Source organism: Athalia rosae, chromosome 4, assembly GCF_917208135.1.
Source record: "Athalia rosae chromosome 4, iyAthRosa1.1, whole genome shotgun sequence".
NCBI classification, from domain to species: domain Eukaryota; kingdom Metazoa; phylum Arthropoda; class Insecta; order Hymenoptera; family Athaliidae; genus Athalia; species Athalia rosae.
Window position 1 is genome coordinate 2,592,514 of NC_064029.1, and position 14,826 is coordinate 2,607,339.

Here is a 14,826-nt window from a genome sequence, read left to right on the forward strand (position 1 = left end):
TGTTACTCATCTGATTTTATAATCTAAATGATATCAAAGACCTGCAATCAACAATTGTGCAGTCAAAAATGAGTAAAACGTCATAGAAGACCCCTGATTTACCAGCGGAAACTAGTAGGAAGTTTAGTTTATAACCCCTTTGGATAGTCCGATCATCGTTTCTGCGTCTTTAAAAACACGTTTCGTTATGAAATAAAAGTGCCAATGAAGTACAATCAATAAATAAATGAAGTGAATCACGCATCACAGAAAATGTTGACAGTAAAATTAAATTCAGCATTGTCGACCGGTGCGGTGAATAGAGTAAAATTAAGTTTTCTCTCTGCTAAATTACGTGCAACACAACAGAATGGTAGGAGGTTTGCCAACAGTAATCTCATGTGTGCAGGTCACGTTGACACGGGATTCAATGAATCTGTGAGTGAACGTGCCAGAAGAGTTGCTACAAACAATTTGTTCATTGGTTCTAGTGCTCAGAAAGTTTCTCTGCGCTTAGCATCTTCGGAAACTCTTCCTGTGACAGACTTTCAGGAGAAGGCTGATATCTTTGGCGACCTGTCCAATGACAAGTATGATAAAATTGAAATGGATGAGGCCGAATTGAAAGAGGAGGAATTTTTAATGAAAGAAGCTAGACCGCGTCGTTCATCTGTGCCTAGTCCTGGAAGATATGCAGATATGATAAAGAAACATATTCAATCAGGGCATTTAGATGCCGCTGTTGCTGTTCTTGACCAAGTGAAGCAAGATCGCCAGAAGCCAAATGCTTATATGTATAATTTATTAATAAGAGCCTTTGCTGTTCGCGGCAATGTCAAAAAATGTTACACTCTTTATAATCAAATGAAAAAACAAGGATTGAAACCAACCTCACCCACGTATGTCAGCTTGATGAATGCTTGCGCCAACTATCATAATACTCAAATAGCATTGGAAAAAGTCAGTCAAATGAGGCAGTTATTCATTGAAAAAGCAGTGCCATTGACTGCTGTACATTATAATGTCATGATAAAGGTGTATGGCCGCCATGGCAAGCTTGCCGAAGCTTTTGAATTGGCTGATGAGATGTACGACAAGAAACTGACAATTGGAATTAGTACTCTTAATTTTCTTCTGCAAGGAACTATTACTGATAAACAGTCTGGATTTCGACATTCGATTGTAATTTGGCAGTTAATGCGATCTCGCAGGCTGAAGCCCAATATATATACTTACAATCTTCTTCTCAGATCAGCTAGAGATTGCAAACTTGGAGACATGAAGATTGAAGATATCCTAGTGTCCCCAAATCTGAATAAAATAACACCTGTGGTTACGTATTCAGATAGAACAAACTTACTAGTTTACCCACCCGTAGTTGGTGTAGAAATCCCACTCATTAAAGACTCAGAACCTCTTAAAGAAATAGCGGAAAACGATGATTCTTCAGAAGTTAGACCAGAATCTCCAGAGTCAGTTACTATCCCCAAAAATGATAGTGTGATACAACCAGCCATTGCAGACACCAATGCTACTTTACCACTTGCAAATATAACGAGTGCCTCGCCAGAAGGAAATTTACTTTTGTTAGGTGGCTTCCATAATCTCATAACTCAAATGAAAATTGATAACGTGGAACCTGACATTAAAACTGTAACATGCTTGTTAGAACTTGTACCTTCTACGGTATCAGCTGAAAAAGCTGTGATCAAATATGCAAAGTCAATGGGAATCAAGTTGGACATTGATTTTTATAACTTACTGATAAGGAAAAGAAGCTTCAAATTTGACTACAAGAATGCCTTGGTACTGGTTTTTTTTTATTTCATATCCAGTATCACGTCCAATAATGTTTTATAAACTATGACCCGAGATTTGAATAATTATTATTAATTTGTTTGATAGGATGTGCTGAAGTTGATACAAAAAGATAATCTAGTACCAAACATCATGACTTGGGGTGTGTTAGCATTAACGTGCCGCAGTGCAGCACAAGCCAAAGAATTATTCGAGGGCATGGAGCTGAGTGGTCATAGATTGAATATAGAAATTATCGGAGCTATTCTAGGCCAAGCTACCCGCCGGTGGCTCTTCGGGCTTGTGCTAGAATTGATGGAAAAGATGCGAACTCTAAACTTGAGCCCTGACCATAGAATATATGAAACGTTGGACACATTTAAAAGGCACGCTGCTCAAAAAGCTAAGGATAAGGTATGCATCTTGTATTCAATGTCACAACACCACAAAAGTCACTTTGATTTTGTTACTATGTATGGATTTTTTATTTTGATTCTTGGAGATGTGTTCCATCAGATAATTTGGATTCACCGACTCAGTGCCTTCAATCTTCAAATCCTTTGTTTTTTCAGAATGCCAAAGATTTTACAAGCGAACCTTTCTGGGCCAATGGGTACCGCAAGTTTAACCTGAGATATGCTTCATGGATACAGGAAATGAAAGATTTAGAAGATTCAAGAAGAAAACGAATGTGAACTCTCATTCCTTCTATTTTCACTTTTCACACATCCAACGGTAACTGTCGATATGTAGATAAATTTTCTCATAAAAATAACGCATCAAATGAATCCAAATCATCACAATTAAATGATTCACTCGTACAGAAGTAAAAAGTAAAATGATAACTTGCAATTGTTGAATATCCTAATTGTTCATATGTATATGTTAAATATTTTCAGTAAAATTACTATAAATCAATGATTGACGAGAGGGATATCATAGAAAAATAGATCGTTGAACTTATTTGATCCCCATGAAAAAAGAGATACAATTAATCACCGCAGGTAGGATGGCCGCGTTTCAGGAAGCCAAGGCCGTCCTCTAGTCCCCGAGCCAACCATCACACCTCTTGGAGGGCATGTACCTCGGATACTAATCTTATTATAACCCGTTGGCCCTGTGGGCTGTGCCCCGCAGGTTTCCAATGCGACAAAATCATCAACGTGAAGAGAAGGTGGACGCGAAGTATTGGGTGGCCTGGAACGGAAAGGATCCGCACCTCGCCCCACTCCACCAGCTGCAGAGCTGCCTCTCATAGAGTTGGCAAATTGACCTCTGCCTCGCATCGGTGTCACTGGAGACCAAAGAAAAAATTCAAGATTAGTGACAGAGTCAAATTACGAGTAATGTGCAATGAGTGTAAGTAGTAAAAATTGCTTTACCGAATGGTTGTTTAGTTTTAGCAGCTGGAACACCCGACTTTAGCAGGTCTCTGGTATCTTGACTCTCTATCTGCGTTTTGGGTTGCAAAAGTTGCGTGGTATTATCGGGTGGTGCCTTGGTGCATAAACGTTGAGTTTCAGCTATCAAATTAAAATCGGCTGGCAATAACTCGCCGGCTAAAGTTAGAAGGTCGACCGAATTTTCATTTAATGCTTGATGGTTTGGACCAAAAATCAACTTTTCTGATCGGTTCACCGTATGAGTACCGACGCAGAAAGATCTCTGTGAAAACTGATTGAGTAACGCCTCTGGCGTTGGAAGTAAAGGCTCCAGCATTTCAGGGATTGATCCCTTCTCCTCTTTTTCTTCGAAATTTTTCAGAGCCTCTATCAGGTCTGTAGTATTTTCGAACCTTTCTAACGGATGGTTTGCTTTTCCCCATGAAATGAGAGATGCGAGTTGTTGCGTATGTAAGTGCAAAGTTTTGTTTGCTGATGTGCAAGTAACTAGAGATACCAAAAATGTGACTATCAACTTTGAAACTGCCTTCCTGTCTTCGTGGTCATTTTCCAAATTTGACACATGTTCCATGAGTGCGAATAACGCTGCAGGGTGACTCTCTAGACAGCTTTTGACGTGATAAAGACCATAATTGTGAGCAGTCAATGCTATGAGCACATTCAAGCTATTTCTTAAAATGTTCATTTGAAATTTAGATGCGCTCGCCAAAATTTCAATAAGCAAGTTAACGATAGCGAGCAATGGTTCCTTGCTGGGTACCGAGTGTGCCAGTCGTTTCTCAAATAATTCGCTTACTTCCAAATCCATCAAACTTAGAGTAGAATCGCAGAGGGTTGTAAGTATATCCAATATTTTACATTGTACAAAATTATCTGAGGTCGTTTTGACAGTAGTGCACAGCAGATCGATTACAGATGGGTAGCGCTGATCAGATTTTACTTGGGCTCTAGCTGCTGGACTCGTCAGGGTTAATAACGTTGCTTTCAAAGGAGCATGTCTCACAAGATCCCCAAGCAAGACTAATATCGGTACATTTTTATCTAACGGGGTCCCAGCTGATATTCCATCCAGCAAACATCTTCCAACTAAAAGTGCAGTTGGTGCGGCAAGGTCACTTAGCTGCTTACAAACGCCAGATAATAGCGTCAACAAGTCAGTGTTCCAGCTGGTACAAAGTAATCGTAGCATATCCGTCAAGTTGGCAGCCTGAGCTTGTAGATGTGCAGACCAAAGTTTCCTCTGCCCAAGGGTGCGTGGAATATCTTCCGAGGGAATTTCTTTGACGCTTAAAATTGGCGGAAGTAATCGCGCTAGAAGTTTTAAACCGGGGATGAAATTACACGGGCTCAATGCAACCATCTTCAAAACTTCCCCTAACATTTGCGTCCATAAAGATTTGGCTACATTACCCGAACCGTCTGCATCAACAGCTCTCGTAAACACTAACAGCGTTTCTACTATTTCATTTGAAAGATTACGGACTGATCTCGTACTTGGCATAGCTTCCACCAGAGAATAGATGCCAAGAAGCGAAACTACTGCCGTCAAATCTTTGAACTCCGTGGCCATACACTTGATCAATCGTTCGAGCATGGCTTTAACTAATTTAACACAAGGCAAAAGCAGAGCAACCAAAGCCAAACCTCTTCGTCCAGTTAAAGCTGCTCGATGTAAATATGGCTGTTCGTAATATTCAGCAACATTTCCCATGACTGCAACGAGAGCAGGAAGTCCTCCAGCAGCAAATAGTTGTGTCAAAGCGTGACAGTGCTTGAGTTCGATGTACGGTTCCATTGGATCTGAATCATTCTTCGATGGGAAGATCAAATAAACTAATATCCTGCAGGCGGTAACTAATTCCCCAGGTAATGATGCAGCACGATTTGAATGTTTTCGAATTAAAGCTACCAACGATGACACGTCGCCATAATCCCAACTGGCTCGCTGCATAGCGATGGTTAAATAAGGTGCTACATCTCGTAGAACCGTATGATTTCTTGACTTTTCCAAAATTTCGGTAGCACGATTCTGAAAGATCTCCACACGGTCCGAGTAACGTATAATCATTGAAATTATTTCTGCAGCAAATTCACCCAAAGTAATATCAGATAAATGCGGCAAGAGAATGTCTATGAATTTGTCCATTGGTACTACAGCGATTATTGCACGCAAGCCTTCAGGATACACTAGGAAAGAGTGTAGCTTCTTCAAATAGTTCCAATCACTACCCTTCATGGATATTAAGCATTGCACTACCTGCAGTCGCCAAGCAAGCAAAGAGCCGAGACCAGGTCGATCATAGTGCAGTGCTTTCAAGATCAGTTTTGTTACTTCGGGCTCGTCCAACAAGTATAAAAGACCTTCTGTGGTTTCAGCAAGACATAACAAAAAGTGTCGAATGGCTTTGACTAGTCCGATACTAGACTCAGGCGAAACCAGTGCAAGAAGAAGTCGATGAGACAGTTTATAGTGCATGAAATAGGCCATCAAATGACTCCGCGTATCTGGTTCACGTTCAAACTCTATTCGTGCGCTTGCTGGCAATTGCCGTTTTGGCTGTGACATTAGTGTCGGGGCGTACATGTACGTCGTTGTTAATTCAGATACAGCAGATTCTGTGAGATCGCTAATCTCTGCAAGCAATTCACAGACGTGTACCTTTCTCAATAACGAACTCAGAGCGTACTTCAGTCTAGCCAGCTTTGCAGTGTCGAGCATTTCTAGGCTGAGCTTGTACAACTTGCTGTCTGGGTTTGCAAATTCTTTGACAATTTTCGGGCTTATTAATGCAGCATCTAATGCTCTCAATGCTGATAATTTAACAGACAGAGCAACGTTCTCTCGCATGCAAAGTTGCAACAATCGAGTAGGGGCTTTAACTTCCAATAACATTTCAGGCCCATGTGGAACTTTACATAATGCTTCAGCTAAGCGCACGCCAACTTTTATATGCCGTACTTTGTAAGCAGGCTGAGGTTGGCTGCAAGTAATATCCATATCAAGTCCGACGTCAACGATTTTACCTAGATCTTTCAGATCATCAGAGTCCAAAGCCATATTGTTCAGTATCAAACAAAGCGTTTCACAATTATGAACGAACGTCTCTTTGTCTAACCCAGAAGCATTGACAAAATTTGACACTGACTTTGTGACACTCATTAAGGTCTTCCGATGATGGTCCAAGGTTGTATTGTCTTCACACTTTTGATCCGTCAGTGGTACAGGCTTGTTCAGCTCCAATAGATCTGGAGGTGTCAAAGTATACTGATCTATGATGAGGGAATTGTCGCATTCGTATTCGGCGATTGGGGGCGCGTCATCAGCCATGATATCCTCATCACTTAGAATTGGTTCGAAGGGTTCGACTGTGCCCACTTCGATTCCATCTCTGTCACCATCTTCTTCCTCCGCAGAGATTGATTCCGGACTGAGGGAAACTAGAGATTCAGAGGGTGGGGAAGAGGGTCGCTTGACTACTTTCACCACTGCATTCACAGGATGTTCATCCCATTGTTCTGCTGGAGGGTTTACCACAGCTTCTGGAGCTACTGATCTTGATGGTTCAACCGTTTGAATTGGCTGTACAGGTGGAGATGGGGTTGCGGCCACGCAAGTTTCCTAGTGATACATTCAATTCAATGACGTAAAAAAAAAAATTTCATAACTGGTTTGCAACTAGTAATACTAACCATAGAATTGGCCGCTGGTGGATTCTCGTAATACCATTCCGCTGGTTGTTCGGCTATTTGAGTGACATTCTCTGGAGTTTCTTCTGGTGTATTGACGCAAACCGTCGAACTTGGCGTTGGTCCAGGTACCTCTGGAGGATTTGTGAGGCTCTTTGTGAGGCTGCCATACACAGCCAATGTAATGGTGGTGTACCATCCGCGCAATACAAGACCATCAGTTGGTATTTGTTTGCGTTCACATTCAAGCTGAATGTGGACATTCTGTTTATATTCCAAACCTCCAAGTGACTCAAAAGTCGAGGCTCCAGGTTTACTCAAATCATTAACAAAGAACTCAATTTCAAACTGTGATGGGTTTGTTGCTCTGAAAACATATCATAATTTTATAAAACTGTTTAATTTGATTCTAGAGCACGATCAACAGTTGTGTGAGAAGTCCTTATGAACTACAGCTCATGAACAAACAAAAGTTTCTCACCCAAGACGAACACCTCCTGGGAAATCCGCTTGTACACGAGCTCCCAGTGGGATTATTCGGACCTCGCTTATGAACACAGGCTTGGGAAATTGCACCAGATCCAAGTTGAGTTCCTGAAATGAAGGATTTTTCAATTGTATGAGAATGACAGTTGACCTTTGAATATAAGGGTATGCTGAGCATGTACGCATAACCTGCATTTACCTCGGAAATATCATGGGAAAAAGTATCAAAGAATAGTAGCTCTATGTTTTCCATATTTTATTTTCACGTTAAAAAGAGATTATCATGAATAGTAAATTGTTGAAAGACGCCTATCGCACACCAATGATATTTATTGTGGAATGCCGGAGATCTTGAATTCAAGTTGCAGTGAGTAATATCAATTGTCACTCGTCAACAATTATTAGGTATTAAAAATTACAGATAATTGCACTTGTAGAGTGAAAAGCCTCGTGAGTTACTGATCCATAAATCTCATTGAGAACAACAAACTAAAATCCATCCTACAAATTTATTTATTTATTGATTTGATGAGGCAAATGATTAAAATTTCCCCCAACAATGTGTATAAATATCCAACCGCGATTGCGCATTAATGATTAGACCCTGAGCATGGATCGAACTTCCGGAAACGAAATATCTATACTTTCATACTCATCATTTTGACGTAGAAATTTTGTATTAAATAATTTAATTCGGCTTAAGGCTCTTATATTACTGAAATTGCAGACGGGATACACTACTAGTTTGAGTCGTGTACCTTGTGGTGTGTACTTTTCTCTTTTTCAACAGTTTGGCATCGTCCGTTGATAAGTTAGCACTTTTTATTTCGTTGGCATCACGATCACTATGATGGTCTTGTGATCGAGCAGCTGAGCACCGATAATATAGCTGGAACTTAGAGGTTTGTCTTGGCTGGATAGCATCGTCGCGCACCAGCTAAACCTCTGTTTTCGGTGTATTTTTGAAAAAAATTTAGCAGTCAGTGAAAACTAACAATCATGGCGAATCGATCAGCTATCAAGGATATTATTCCGGCATTGCCCGATGAAAAAATTGGTAAATACAATGCAAAGTCGTACTGTCGATCTAGTAGTGCCCCTCCCACTTTGACAAACTTATTTTCCACTTGTACTACCTACGATATACACTTCCTAACTCTAGATGGTTATTATTTTTAGTACAATGACTAACCCAATTATAACACATGACATGTCGACATCGTGATCATTGACTTATTATTTCGTTAACAGACATGCTCGCCGCAACAAGCGTCCTGCAACAGCAGGCTGCGGATATCAGGAATCAGCGAATCAAGTGGCAATCCTACCTCCAGTAAGTTTACCGGTCATTCATTAAGTTTCAAAATTGATTTATGACATTCTACTGACATTATTATCAGTAAGTTAATGACTGTCTATAGATTGCAATGATGGTCAATTTGTTCTATACTGGATATGAGAAAAGTGATATAAATATCACCAGCAATTTGTCATTCACCATTTTTTCATCTCAGGAGATAGTTTTGAATAACTTAATTTTGTTACTTTGTAAAAAATAGATCACAGATGATATCGAAGGAAGACTACGACTTTGTAGTTGCTTTTGATACGAATGATCCTGCAGCTCGAGAAGCAAAGTTGAAAGAGAATCCTAACCAGGCAGCTAAAACTTTCCTCAATCTGCTGGGCCATGTTTCAAAGGATCAAACTATCCAGTATGTTCTCATCATGATTGACGACATGCTACAGGTGAGGGATTTATTTGGTCACAAGTAACATCCAATTTTATGCAGATTTAGCAAAGTAATTCTGTAACATCGATTATCGAATTAGGAAATAGGATCGATTATGTTTAATTTTATAGGAGGATAGTAACCGTGTTGAGATATTCCGTGAGCATTCATCACGCAAACGGGAATCGGTATGGGGTCCGTTTTTGAATCTACTAAACAGACCAGATGGGTTCATCATGCACATGACGTCTCGTATAATTGCCAAGATTGCTTGCTGGAGCCATGAAACCATGGAGAAAACCGATCTTCATTTCTATCTCACGTGGCTTAAGGATCAACTGAAACTGAATGTGAGTTTTCGCTTAGCGTTCAGAATGATACCGTACCTTTGGCAGTAACTGATGAAATGATTTTTCGATTTTGATCAACATTTGGACCTAAATCGTCCCCAATTCGATTTATGTCCTAAAATTTTGAGTTTCCATTCACTGGAAAATCAGTCAAATCTTATTGATGTTCAACTTCTTTGGTGTAGTCTTCAAGCATCACACTACTTCTGTCTTCCAATTCACAAACTTGTCGCCACTAATTTGTTGTTTGTTTCAGAGCTATAAGTTAAGTAGAGTAATAGAGTACTACTTTATTGCCACATAGATTAGACATAGATTAGTTTTGTAGTTGGTAGCTTACCAACGCTTACTTTTTGCATGCTACTTTGCTTGTCTGGCTTTCACAATTTACACACACATTTCAACAATTTCCCAGGGTTTGGTCTAGACGGTTCATAAATAACCAACTAAGCCATTAACATTTTACCCCTACTCAATGTTTGTGAATTTGTGTTAGAAAAATCAAGCATAAGTCGGTCTCAAGCTTTCGATGCATTTTAAAAATTTTTTTTATTTCACTCCTGTGCTCATTGAACTTATTATTAGCAAACCATGATTGATTTGTGAATAGTCCAGTGTAGCTCGGGTTGAGGGAAACTCGAATTCCTAGTGTCTGTTTTCATGTTGAGCCTCTAAATAAACTCATAACGGATCATAGAAATACGCAAATATTCAATCCAGTCTCTGACAATGAGGGGTACTACGTTCAATGTTGCTTTCTTGTGAGGTTGTGGGATTTTTTCAAACTTCATAAAACGCAGAGGATAAATCAAATGGGTTTTTAGTTTGAGGCTGTTCAGGAGGCAAGCTTGCATGCGGAGATAGTACAGGACATCACACCCAACGAGGCCGGGGATTCCAATGAGCTGCGTGAATTGCAGAACCCGGTTGGTTCCATAACAACTCACCATATCGTATATAAAAAGGCTATACAAAATTATTTTTATAGTTTTACTACCTTGGTATCAAGAATCTAGTCTGATCTTTTATTGGTTCAAAACTATCTTTGACTATTTTATAAATGCCCGTTCACTCTCTCAGAGATAAAGCCTCGTGTTTCATATATTCTTGGGAATTCATCTGTATGTCCTCATAGTATTCCATCTGATTTCAAAGTTCCATGTTGTTTATTTCGATAGAACGAGGTTTTTGATCTCAATTATGAACCAATATGGAAATCAACTCTTACATCATTACCGTACCCGCACCTGCACGATCTGGTTCCTATTATCATTGCGCTGCCCTATCGCATTTACTTGGAACTAATGTAATTTTGTTTACTATGTCTTAATTTTGTAGCGTGTACTTGAACAACCCCATACCCTCAAGTGCATGACACATTCGAGATGAATTTTTTTGTGAAAGCATGACCCATCTATTTCAGTGTTCAGATCAACATTCCCCAGACATCCGATGAAAGATTTTCGGTTTTTACTACACACAGTATTCATATAAATGGTTCTTTATGTTTGATGCATCTCAGGCGACACTTCGAAAACAAAAATTAAAATCACAGCAAGTGGTGGTATACTCTGGAAGTTGGATATAACAGAAAATCACACCCACGAGGGAATTGAATTGAAATATCCTGTGATTAACCATTCTTTTGTCTATTCCTATAGAACAATGAATACATCCAATCAGTTGCTCGTTGTCTTCAAATGATGCTACGTATCGATGAGTACCGCTTCGCATTTGTTTCGGTTGATGGAATCTCTACATTATTGAGTGTTCTGTCTGGAAGAGTAAACTTCCAGGTCCAATATCAGCTAATATTCTGCTTGTGGGTTCTCACATTCAACCCTCTTCTTGCAGAGAAAATGAACAAGTAAGATACTTCGATAAGATATTAACATATTAAATCATAATATGCATCAACTCTAATGATGAGGACTTGAATATCTCGTTTCACCAGGTTCAACGTTATTCCAATACTTGCTGACATCTTGAGCGACTCTGTTAAGGAAAAAGTCACCCGCATCATTCTCGCAGTATTCAGGGTACGACTGAAAAAATTACTTTCAAATTTATAACGACCCCAAATAGCAACGCTTTTCTTTTTTGTTAAAACACTAAAGTATTATACATTATTATATTTTAAGATCGTCGGATTAAATCATTCATTGTTATTACATAACAAGTGATGAATCTGAACAGAGAATCGGTTAACATATTTCACAAACACATGTAGAAATGCCTTCTATGTTTTACTTAGCGCTTTCCCGACTTTGTATTGTTGTCTTTGATATTATTTTGTATACTGATCTCTTATGGCTTTTAGGGAGCTTTGTCCCAAAGTCAAATAAAACTGCCTTTCTCTATCTTTCTTTCTCTCTCTCTCTCTCTATTACTTCGTCACAGTTTGATAATACTTTGTTTCTTTTTTCGCTAGAACTTGATTGAGAAAGTGGAAGACGGTCAAGTTGCAAAGGAGCACTGCATCGCCATGGTGCAGTGTAAGGTATTGAAGCAACTTTCCATCTTGGAACAGCGGAAATTTGATGACGAAGATATAACCGAAGATATTGAATACTTGAATGACAGATTACAAGCATCAGTTCAAGACTTGAGCTCATTTGACGAATATTCAACGGAAGTAAAGTCTGGGCGTCTGGAATGGTCACCTGTCCATAAGTCAGCCAAATTTTGGAGGGAGAATGCGAGTCGCCTCAATGAAAAGAATTACGAACTACTGCGCATACTGGTTCATCTATTGGAGACGAGCAAAGACCCGCTCGTTCTCAGTGTTGCAAGTTTTGATATCGGAGAGTATGTGCGACACTATCCACGCGGAAAACAGTGAGTATCAATTGTATGGTGAATGCAGCTTTCTCATGACGGAGAACATCGCTTCAAACTTAGATTTCTTCCGTTATTTCACAGTGTCATCGAACAGTTGGGTGGTAAACAACGAGTGATGCAGTTATTGGGACATGAAGATCCGAATGTTCGCTACGAAGCACTTCTTGCCGTTCAGAAGTTGATGGTTCACAATTGGTAATTAAATCGATTAGTTGACTACCTATTTTGTATCGCCAGCTGACAAGTATGTCAATAATTTGATTGTTTATACTTTTAGGGAGTATCTTGGCAAACAATTGGAGAAGGAACAAACAGGAATGCCGGGATCTGGAAGTGCGCAGGTTCCTGCTAAAGCCTGAGAACTCTATTCTCTACCTCTCATTGCACTTTCGATCCTATTTAATGTTCCAGATAAGTCATGTAAAACGTTGTTGATACAGATTCTGTTAATTTTGCTGTGTGTCTTTGATTCATCGAGCGAAATATTTGTTAAGCATCTAAATTAATCAGGCAATTAGAAAACTACTGAGTTGAATTATTATAACGAAACATTCCAAGTCTTTCGAGGCAGAGATGTCACTCAAAATTCTCTGAATATTCTAAAGATAAATGTCGAAGACGCTTCGCTTACACATAAGATATCAGAAAATAACGGAATTTGAATCAATATATGTTGGGCAACAGTGGAATTTGAAACACCCAATGTACCACCAACGGTACTTGCACTATTTCAATCGTTATTCCTTTTCATTTGTCCGCGTAATGAGCTGTTCTGAATGAGTTAATTGTCTATCAATAAGTATTAAATTGTTATGTACATATAAAATTATGAATACCTATTCGATTGTAGCCTTATGAGCGGTGATTGTGTAATATAATAATTATGCTCTTGTAAGTAGCAGTGCAGAATGAATTGTAAAATATCAATATAGTGTCCAATAAATATTATAATCCTAATTCGTGCTTTTCAAGCATATTTTGACCTCAGGAACACAAATCTATCAACTTAATCTAGCCTGAACCAATACTCATTGAGATATCTTATCTTTTTCAGGATTTTCAGGATATCTGACATTCCAGGAAGTTAGCAGTAGCATGTACTCGCCAAAACACCACTTCAAAGCGGACCAGGGATGAGTGACAGGGATAACATCGTCACACTCACTGACGGGCAACTTTTTACCTTCAACAGAAAGTGTTTTTACGTCCGCTAGTTTTGAATTACGATATTAACTATAATATGTGCATAGTGGTTGACTGTTAATATATGATTGGGTCCTCGTGTCTTGTAATTATTAGAATGACTGGGACAATATTATAATATTTAGATAAGCATACATCTTGTGAATGATAATGGAACGTTTCTGATATACCATGTGATGAATATTCGAACACAGCAATGTTGAATGTATCCTACCAGCATATCTTAACAATAAACGAACAACAATTGGCAATTCGATTACTTGATCTTTATTGATTAAACTCCAGCATCCATCATTTATTAACATTCTTTATAGAAGCATACTTAAATGCTTGAATACACAGACAGGCATATAATTGGTCCTGCAAGCAACCAGTTACTCTCTCCATCATACTACGATTGAATACAGTGGATTGAAGGCATGCACATGATGAGGCACATGGGGTCTCGGACCACCTCCTCGGGTTTCCTGTTCTCCTGATACAAATTTCCACTTTTCGGCAAACTTTCAATTTTCAGGGCCGGTATTCTAGAGATCTACATTATCACTTCCGGTTTGTATGAAAGCATGATTGAATGATTGAATAAAGAGGCGGGCATGCAATTAGTCCTGCAAGCAACCAGTTGCTCTCTCCATCATACTACGATTGAATACATAGGATTGAAGGCATGCACATGATGAGGCACATGGGGTCTCGGACCACCTCCTCGGGTTTCCTGTTCTCCTGATACAAATTTCCACTTTTCGGCAAACTTTCAATTTTCAGGGCCGGTATTCCAGAGATCTACATTATCACTTCCGGTTTGTATGAAAGCATGATTGAATGATTGAATAAAGAGGCAGGCATGCAATTAGTCCTGCAAGCAACCAGTTGCTCTCTCCATCATACTACGATTGAATACATAGGATTGAAGGCATGCACATGATGAGGCACATGGGGTCTCGGACCACCTCCTCGGGTTTCCTGTTCTCCTGATACAAATTTCCACTTTTCGGCAAACTTTCAATTTTCAGGGCCGGTATTCTAGAGATCTACATTATCACTTCCGGTTTGTATGAAAGCATGATTGAATGATTGAATAAAGAGGCAGGCATGCAATTAGTCCTGCAAGCAACCAGTTGCTCTCTCCATCATACTACGATTGAATACATAGGATTGAAGGCATGCACATGATGAGGCACATGGGGTCTCGGACCACCTCCTCGGGTTTCCTGTTCTCCTGATACAAATTTCCACTTTTCGGCAAACTTTCAATTTTCAGGGCCGGTATTCTAGAGATCTACATTATCACTTCCGGTTTGTATGAAAGCATGATTGAATGATTGAATAAAGAGGCAGGCATGCAAT

At 39.4% G+C, this 14,826-nt stretch overlaps 3 protein-coding genes across 9 annotated transcripts; 2 read left to right on the forward strand and 1 right to left on the reverse strand.

Annotated features, from left to right (window-relative positions):
- Positions 1-115: 115 nt before the first annotated feature.
- Positions 116-8,350, forward strand: LOC105690286 (pentatricopeptide repeat-containing protein 1, mitochondrial). Of its 5 annotated transcripts, none has more exons than XR_007278253.1 (7): positions 116-1,785; positions 1,885-2,190; positions 2,349-2,511; positions 2,914-3,135; positions 6,594-6,823; positions 7,280-7,719; positions 8,143-8,350. XR_007278253.1 is itself a non-coding variant. In XM_012407966.3 (3 exons), the coding sequence occupies exons 1-3, from the start codon at positions 253-255 to the stop codon at positions 2,469-2,471; spliced, it is 1,962 nt and encodes a 653-aa protein (XP_012263389.2). In that variant the 5' UTR covers positions 116-252; the 3' UTR covers positions 2,472-2,725. The 5 variants fall into 5 exon arrangements, 1 of the variants encoding a protein (XP_012263389.2); XR_007278254.1 differs by having other exon boundaries at positions 7,280-7,517; XR_007278251.1 differs by having other exon boundaries at positions 7,280-8,350.
- LOC105690285 (protein virilizer) lies at positions 1,959-7,693 on the reverse strand. Its single transcript, XM_012407964.3, has 5 exons — positions 7,552-7,693; positions 7,348-7,460; positions 6,870-7,233; positions 3,159-6,798; positions 1,959-3,070 (listed from the first exon to the last, which is right to left on the reverse strand). The coding sequence occupies exons 1-5, from the start codon at positions 7,603-7,605 to the stop codon at positions 2,772-2,774; spliced, it is 4,470 nt and encodes a 1,489-aa protein (XP_012263387.2). The 5' UTR covers positions 7,606-7,693; the 3' UTR covers positions 1,959-2,771.
- Positions 8,266-13,233, forward strand: LOC105690287 (V-type proton ATPase subunit H). 3 transcript variants are annotated; one of them, XM_048654931.1, is made up of 11 exons: positions 8,266-8,409; positions 8,604-8,685; positions 8,912-9,101; positions 9,217-9,435; positions 9,692-9,700; positions 10,260-10,361; positions 11,097-11,302; positions 11,390-11,474; positions 11,867-12,273; positions 12,358-12,471; positions 12,554-13,233. In XM_048654931.1, exons 1-11 carry the CDS (start codon positions 8,352-8,354, stop codon positions 12,633-12,635), a joined length of 1,554 nt encoding a protein of 517 aa, XP_048510888.1. In that variant the 5' UTR covers positions 8,266-8,351; the 3' UTR covers positions 12,636-13,233. The 3 variants fall into 3 exon arrangements, with proteins under 3 accessions (XP_048510888.1, XP_012263390.1, XP_012263392.1); XM_012407967.3 differs by lacking the exon at positions 9,692-9,700; XM_012407969.3 differs by lacking the exons at positions 9,692-9,700; positions 10,260-10,361.
- The last annotated feature ends 1,593 nt before the right edge of the window (positions 13,234-14,826 follow it).

Bases quoted from the DNA above. Each gene is read 5' to 3' on its own strand.
- LOC105690287 (XM_048654931.1), top strand. From the start codon at position 8,352: ATGGCGAATCGATCAGCTATCAAGGATATTATTCCGGCATTGCCCGAT. The intron at 10,362-11,096 runs GTTGGTTCCATA...CTATTCCTATAG, and splicing joins TGCGTGAATTGCAGAACCCG to AACAATGAATACATCCAATC. The intron at 12,274-12,357 runs GTGAGTATCAAT...GTTATTTCACAG, and splicing joins CACTATCCACGCGGAAAACA to TGTCATCGAACAGTTGGGTG.
- LOC105690285 (XM_012407964.3), bottom strand. From the start codon at position 7,605: ATGGAAAACATAGAGCTACTATTCTTTGATACTTTTTCCCATGATATT. The intron at 7,461-7,551 runs GTAAATGCAGGT...CCTTCATTTCAG, and splicing joins TTTCCCATGATATTTCCGAG to GAACTCAACTTGGATCTGGT. The intron at 6,799-6,869 runs GTTAGTATTACT...ATGTATCACTAG, and splicing joins CACCAGCGGCCAATTCTATG to GAAACTTGCGTGGCCGCAAC.
- LOC105690286 (XM_012407966.3), top strand. From the start codon at position 253: ATGTTGACAGTAAAATTAAATTCAGCATTGTCGACCGGTGCGGTGAAT. The intron at 1,786-1,884 runs GTACTGGTTTTT...TTTGTTTGATAG, and splicing joins TTGACTACAAGAATGCCTTG to GATGTGCTGAAGTTGATACA. The intron at 2,191-2,348 runs GTATGCATCTTG...TTGTTTTTTCAG, and splicing joins CTCAAAAAGCTAAGGATAAG to AATGCCAAAGATTTTACAAG.